This window comes from Epinephelus moara, chromosome 1 (assembly GCF_006386435.1).
Source record: "Epinephelus moara isolate mb chromosome 1, YSFRI_EMoa_1.0, whole genome shotgun sequence".
Lineage (NCBI taxonomy): Eukaryota > Metazoa > Chordata > Actinopteri > Perciformes > Serranidae > Epinephelus > Epinephelus moara.
The window spans coordinates 27,707,551-27,714,867 of record NC_065506.1 but is presented as its reverse complement, the minus strand read 5'-3'; the positions used below and the strand labels follow the sequence as shown (position 1 = coordinate 27,714,867).

Here is a 7,317-nt window from a genome sequence, read left to right as displayed (position 1 = left end):
TTTTCTGATCATTTCCAGGTTTACTTGGAAATATTAGAGATTTTCAATGTGGTCTCAGACTTTTGGTCCCCACTGTACCTTAAGGACTGGGTTTGGTTAAAGAGTTAAATTGACCTCGATATAGGAAATGTTTTCTCTTTAAGAAAAGTTTCATAATTAATTAAATAGATAAAATATCCTTTAAAAAGATGTTTTTTTTTAATCAACCACGTTGTAAATAAAGAAACTTGTTCCTGTTAGTAATACATTCACATGATGGGTGGTGCAGCGAGTTAAAGAAACTTTGGTAGTCGTTGCGTGGCGCTGTCACCACTCTCATCTCCCCTGGGCCACCATCACCGCGCCTGTGTTTGGAGGCGGATACTGATACTACAGACTCAAACTGGCACCCAGCTGACAGACAGACCTCCTCTGGTGCTGCTGAGGGACAAAATGTGGCTTCGAGAGGAGCTTTTGAAATCCATATGGCACGCCTTCACAGCCCTGGATGTGGATCAACGTGGGAAAGTTTCTAAATCTCAGTTAAAGGTACGTTTCACTTCTGTTTTCTCTTTGTGTCCAGAGACGCGCATGAACCCAAACTAACTGTACACTTCATCAGTGTGTGTATCACTTGTTCTCCTCACATCGTAACTTCAGACCATTTGACGATAAATAAATGCGCCTGAACTGCACTGTGTAAGTTTTCTCAGTGGTAGAAACTAAGTTCATGTAGGAGTACAGTTTTGAGGGCACTGGCACTTTAACCACTCTGCGTGCTTAGCTGCATTTCAGGGGAATACTGGACTTGTTATCACTGCATTCATTTTACACATATACAGTAGTTGCCTGTTATTTAGCAGATTCAGTTTTTACATTTCAATATATGAAGACAAAACATGATGTAGGGGAGACTGGGGTAGGTTGGCACATAGCTATTTTCTGTTTCTTAAAGGTCACAGGGACCAAAACACCTGCACTCATCTACCTTGTTAAAACATCTGAGAGTCACTAACTTTATTTTGGTAAGGGTGACATTTCAGTTTTGTAGTATTGAAAGTAAAAAAAGGGTCTGTGGACTTACATGTAATGTATAAAAAAATGAGTTAGAAAGAGATATTGAAAAAGTGTTATTTCTTGATAATACGCAAAGGAATCAACTACATTTTGATTTAAGATTTGAAAGTTTGTGATGAGTGATGGTAGCTGGCTAACAAAATTTCATCAGAAAATTTGGTTTCACAATATCACGGTTTCATAATGAGCCATAAAGGAATGAAAACGGAAGGGTTATTTTATTAGCATAATTGAAACTTGAAACTTGAATTCATTTTGTTACATAACACATAACTGACATGTTATTCAAAGCCTAGTTAATATTCATACTGGTTCAAATAACAATTTGATTGTATTTCCCATCTTTGCTGAGCAACAGTTTAATGTCAAAGGAATTAAAGGCCTGTCCCAAATAGACGCCTGTTGGGTTCACTGATTTAAGTACATAGTAGTCTGGGCTATTATTGAAGTTTTATGGTAGTCATACATTTGAATTTGCGAGGTCTTTATTGCCGCAAACATCTTATCTAATTTAATTTATCCTTCTTTTAGTTTCTTTTCGTCAAAATGACTTAAGCTCTTCAGCGTGAAAATCCACATCTCTGAGGCTCCAAATCTTAAACCTACCGCTGAACCTAATACTGTCTTTTTTCTTCATACTTGCACTTACCTGTTGGTGAAATGTAGATTAACCTAACTCACTCCAATAACCATATTCCCACACTAACATTAACCTAACCAACACTAAACTTAAGGATAACGTGACAGCCTTGTTTAGCTTCACCTCGACCAGATGCAACATCCAAACGGATATAACATGAATCTGCCAGTAGCAATACAGTAATATAAATTATATAATAATAAAATAGTTGAAGTGCTGAATGCAGAACTTATTTGCTTGTAAAGGAGTAATTTTACATTGTACATCAGTGTGTTTACTTGAGCTACAGTGGCCACACACATGATTTATACAGTCATACTGCATGTTTTACTATATACTACAGAGATGCAAGTATATTGTATTGTCAGATTCTCTCATTTATCCACCATTCATGCAGTAATGCTGCTGCTTATTTTCCTTGTAGCACTTGTCCCAGGTAGTTTAAAAAAAGGGAGAATGTTTAGCATGTTCAGTCCGTCTCTGTTGTTTGAGAAGAAACTGAAAAACACGTGACAGGCCTTTTATTACTGAAGCAAAGGCTGGAGAGAGAGGTGGTGTATGACAGCCTGGGCCAGATTTTGTTTGTCTGCTGGGTCTGACGTCTATGTGCCCAGCCTGACAAAGACACAGTCTGACTTCAGGGATCCTGCAGGGCTTTTCATCTCTCACACATGCTCTCTCCACACTGCAGAGTGGCCAGGAAATCTCTAAATGTCACTATTTTGGGAGATTTATTTATGGTCTTTACATCACAGTGAAGGCCAGTTTACAGCTAATATTCCATCATGTATCCATCACAACACTTTAGAGAGAGCAGAGGAGACTGTTCGCATGAGGAGGTTATCAGAATCTAAGATACAGTGCTGTACAGTCAAACCGAAACACTGGATCTGGGCGTAATCCTCTATTTTTACAGCTGAACCAACCAGTAAAAAGAACTGGCTTCACTTTCAAGAACAGAAGTAACGCTTGACTGGTGATGCTTGTAAATGTCAGTGATATGGTTTTGCATGTGTGATAGCAAAATCTGAAAACTGAGAGACTGATCATGGGCTTCATCTTTAACTTACCCCCCACATAGATTAATTTTGCAAGACTGGTGACTGTACAGTAATGTGTCTCAACCTAATATGTGTCCTCTCGCCTGCAGTACTATATTATATGTAATTCATATTCAAATTGTGGTTCTTTAGGTGCTGTCCCACAACCTGTGCACAGTGATGAAGATTCCTCATGACCCTGTGGCCCTTGAAGAACATTTCAAAGATGATGATAAAGGGCCTCTGTCCAACCAGGGCTACATGCCTTACCTCAACAAGTTTATTCTGGACAAGGTGAGGACAAACATGCTGAAAGGAGAATGTGTTTTTAAGCCAGTCAACACACTGTAATTTGCAAAAATCATTTCAACTGGGTATAGCTTGACATTTTTTATACATGTGCCAATGTGATGAGTGTCAGCACCAAAACTGTATTTTCTTTCTCTTGATATCTTTCCTCTGCCCTCACTATGTGTGTAGGTGCACAGCGATCTGAACACACTTCCAAGAAAAGGTTACAAACAAAAGTTGAAACAATAAAAACGTTGTGTCCAGTGGAAGTGGTGCAGGATCAAAGAAATATAATAAACAGAAAGCCCTCTGTGCAGAGTTTGTGACTATGAAAAAGGGCAAATGACTACGAAAAAAGGGCAAAACAACCACAAAGAGATGCAAAACAACTACAAAAAGGTTCAAAATGAGCACAAAGAGACACAAAATTACTTCAGAGAGACGCAGAGCAGCAACAAAGAGACTCACAACTATGAAAAAGAGCAAAAACAACTGCAAAGAGACTCAAAACGACTTCAGACAGAATGACAGCAACTACAAAGACATCCACAAAGACTACAAAATGGGCAAAACAACCATAAAAAGACAAAAAATGACTACACAGAAATGAAAAGCAACTACAAAGAGATTCAAAATGACTACAGGGAAAGGCAAAGCCACTACAGACACACTCAGAATGACAGGAAAAGGGCCAAAATAACCACATACAAAAAAACTACAAACAGACTGAAAACCACAGAGAGATGCAAAACAACTACAAAAACAGGCTTAACAGCTACAAAGTCTGTGTGTCTTGCTCTTATGTAGAGGAAGTGGTGGGGCCCTCTGTATGTCTGTGCCCAGGGGCCCATTGTCTCACAGTCCGCCTATGATGAGGCCAGAAGAAACATTCACAGGAATAAAAGTGAAAAAAAGAAAATTGTTACAGTAACAGTTTTCCCAACAGTAGATTAAGTTATGTTGTATGAGCAACACATTAGCCTGAATCAGTTAGCTTAGCAGTAAACTGTCTGCAGGGGAAAAAAGTAACCACAGATCTCCATCAAGGACATTTGGGCATGGGCAGACATTGGGCACAGATATGCAAAAGGCCCCACCACCATTCCTAATTTGTGTCTCTTCATGGTTGTTTTTGCCATTTTTGTTGTCATTTTGTGTCTCTTTGCAGTTCATTTGCATCTTTTTGTGGTGATTTTGAGTCTCTTTCTGGTCAGTATGTGTTAATTTGAGTGACATTCAGCAGATGAAGGCGAGTGACACCCCTGACACTTTGGACCCCTGACCTGCGCCTGATAGGCCCCATCTATGCATTTGGGGAGTAGATAAAAATACATATTGTCTGAACACAAGCAGCTGTACAAAAACTTTGCATAAATATCTTGAAATCAGGAACTATTGGATCAATGAACACGAAAACAAGATCACAAAGACCTTGACAGTTTTTATGTATGGTGTCATGGACGCAGTAAAAAAACGACTTAGACACTTACACAAACAGTAAAAATAGAAAAGAAACACCAACACACACTTCTTCTCTGTTGAAGAGTGTATGACACAGATTAGGATGACTAATCATGACCAGTTTTGATCTGTAGGAGAGGAAATGGTCTCAACCACTTCTCTGTTCTCCCCACAGGAACCATGTGTTTGGTCAGTTATTTATTGATTGGTAGTTTAATGTGTCAGTAAAATTTGCTGTCTTTATACACTCTTCGCAAAAGCTGGGGCCTTTTCTCTGTAGCTTAGTGAGCACAGTGTAACACACTGCAAACACACATCTGTTGAAGTCTCACGTCAGTCAGCAAACTGCTTGAGTCTCACTCTTTGTACTTGGAAGCTGTTTTCTTGCCTTTCTCTCGTAGGCTCTGACCTGAATGAAAATGAGGCCTTTAATTGCATCACGTTTGTACCTCACATCCTGCAGACTGGAGGTTCTGAAAGGAGACAAACACCAGTCTCCTGCTTAGCATTTGTAAACACACTGCCCTTACTGGTGCTGACCAGTTTGACTTTGACTCTGACTGAATGGTGCGTTTTTGTTCCCAGGTACAGGAGGATTTTGATGTGCTGGAGTTCAACAAGATGTGCTGGACGCTGTGTTTCAGGAAAAAGATCTGCACTAAACATCTGCTCATCTCAGATGACGATGCTTTCAAAATCTGGTGCATTTTCAACTTCCTGTCAGAAGAGAAATACCCACTCCTCATCATTACTGAGGAGGTGAGGAAGGTCATTACAGTTGCTTTCTGGGTGTGTTTTTTTTTTTTTTAAGCATCCCTGCTGGCGACAGCTGTGTGAGGACGCATTACATTTTTGGGTTGTCTGTCCATCTGTCCCTATGTTCCCTTCTTGTGAATGCAATATCTCAAGAACGTCTTGAGAGAATTTCTTCAAATTTGGCACAAACGTCAACCTAGATTCAACAATGAACTGATTCCAATCAAAAGAGACTAATAATATTTATTTGTATGTGCACATAAGTATGAGAAATGTGAAAGGTCTTTGGCGATTAGATCCCATCATGATGTCATCTATTCCAGGAGGGTGGTAAAGACGTATTTCATTAGATTTTGGTGGTCAAAGGTCAGTGTGACCTCCCAGAAATGTTTCTGGCCATAACTCAAGAATTCTTACACTAATTATGAGTTAAGTTAAGTTACACACATATGTCTTTTAGGATAAAATGATGATGTGATGACATTTTACACCGGAAAAGGTCAAAGGTCAGCTTCACTGTGACATCATAATGTTCCGTAAAACACTTTTTTGGCCCTTACTCAACACCATAACTCAGAAACAGAAGGGGAGACTTCAGATACTGGATTTTTGACACTAATCTTTGGTGCCCACCTTCAATCTGTGCTGATTGCAGAGATCCTCTGTGCTACTGGGTCGACTGGTTTGTTGAGGCACACAACTGCGAGGTGGTAATTATAGGTTTTAACAATAAAACAAAGCTCCTTTGTCTGTCCATCTCCTCAGATCGAGTACTTCCTGCGAAAGCTGATTGAGGCCATGGGGAGCGGATGGAGCGAGGAGAAGTTTTCAAATTACAAGCTGCAGCTGAACACAAAGAAGAACTGCCTGAATGCCTGGGAGCTGATTGAACTGGTGGGGATGGGCTACTTCAGCAAGGGCATGAACTGCCAGACCCTGTCCATGGGGATCAATGAGGTCTTCCAGGAACTCATACTGGATGTGCTCAAGCAGGTCAGACAGAGCTCATGCAGACTGTAAATGAATTGCTTGCTTAATTAATTATCTATCTAAGTATCAGACCTTGTTGTGTTTGATGTATCACAGTGATTTTGGCAGAATAGCTAGGCAACTCAGGTGTTTTCTGTGTTTCAAAGGGATACCTGATGAAAAAGGGCCACAAGAGGAAGAACTGGACCGAGCGCTGGTTTGTCCTTCGACCCAACTCACTCTCATACTACGTCAGTGAGGACCTTGTGGAGAAGAAAGGAGACATCAACCTGGACCGAACCTGCTGTGTAGAGGTGTGTTGTTATCTCTTTACACTGTAGTATATAATACTGGTTCCTAACCTGAGGGTCCAGACCCCCATTAGGGGTTGTCAAAGCTTCATGGGAGGTCGCAAGGCCTTGTTGACTTTAAGGGGTATAAGTAGACTTTAGTAGGCCTGTATCCCAGCATTTCATTCACTTTTGTGAAAAAAACTAAATGAAATTGTTATTTTGAACTCGTGTACAAGACCCTGAGATACTTGAGCTCCCTCACTTGAGGCAGTAACTCTCTCCCAACCCAGAGGGGGCAATCCACTGTTTTCCGGCAGAGAACCATGGTCTCAGACTTGGAGGTGCTGACTCTCATCTCGACAGCTTCACACTTGGCTGCAAATCACCCCAGTGCCTGCTGGAGGTCATGGTGTGATGAAGCCAACAGAACCAATTACTATTTTGGTTAATTGTACAGTTTATTAGTTGATCAATTCTGTTATTGTTATTCACTGGATATCATATGAATTATGCCGAGGATATGTCACTTAGTCAGGGTCATCAGTTAACTCAAAGATAGAGAAGGAGTCCCTTGAGGGAAAATGGTTGGGAACCACTGGTATGTATACACAATGGGTCTCATTCATGAAACGTGAGCAGAAGGAATTTGTGTGTAAACTGTTCGCAGATGGAAATTTACGTGCATGTCCGCATTCATCAATATTTTAGTAGCTCCGATCTTTTCGTAGCTACTAACAAAATCTACTCCTGCTCCTGACCACTCGTAGTGCTTGTGTAAATTTAGTAAGGCACATAAATATTGCTTTTCACT

General features: G+C 40.3%; 1 protein-coding gene across 1 annotated transcript in view; it reads left to right on the top strand.

The window, feature by feature from the left end:
- The first annotated feature begins 369 nt into the window (after positions 1-369).
- swap70a (switching B cell complex subunit SWAP70a) overlaps positions 370-7,317 on the top strand; it is a 15,676-nt gene continuing 8,728 nt past the window's right edge. Inside the window, exons 1-5 of the mRNA XM_050053603.1 lie at positions 370-528; positions 2,890-3,030; positions 5,074-5,247; positions 6,010-6,237; positions 6,381-6,527. Coding sequence (XP_049909560.1) covers positions 433-528; positions 2,890-3,030; positions 5,074-5,247; positions 6,010-6,237; positions 6,381-6,527 — 786 coding nt within the window. The 5' untranslated portion in view covers positions 370-432. The remainder of the gene's footprint in view (positions 529-2,889; positions 3,031-5,073; positions 5,248-6,009; positions 6,238-6,380; positions 6,528-7,317) is intronic.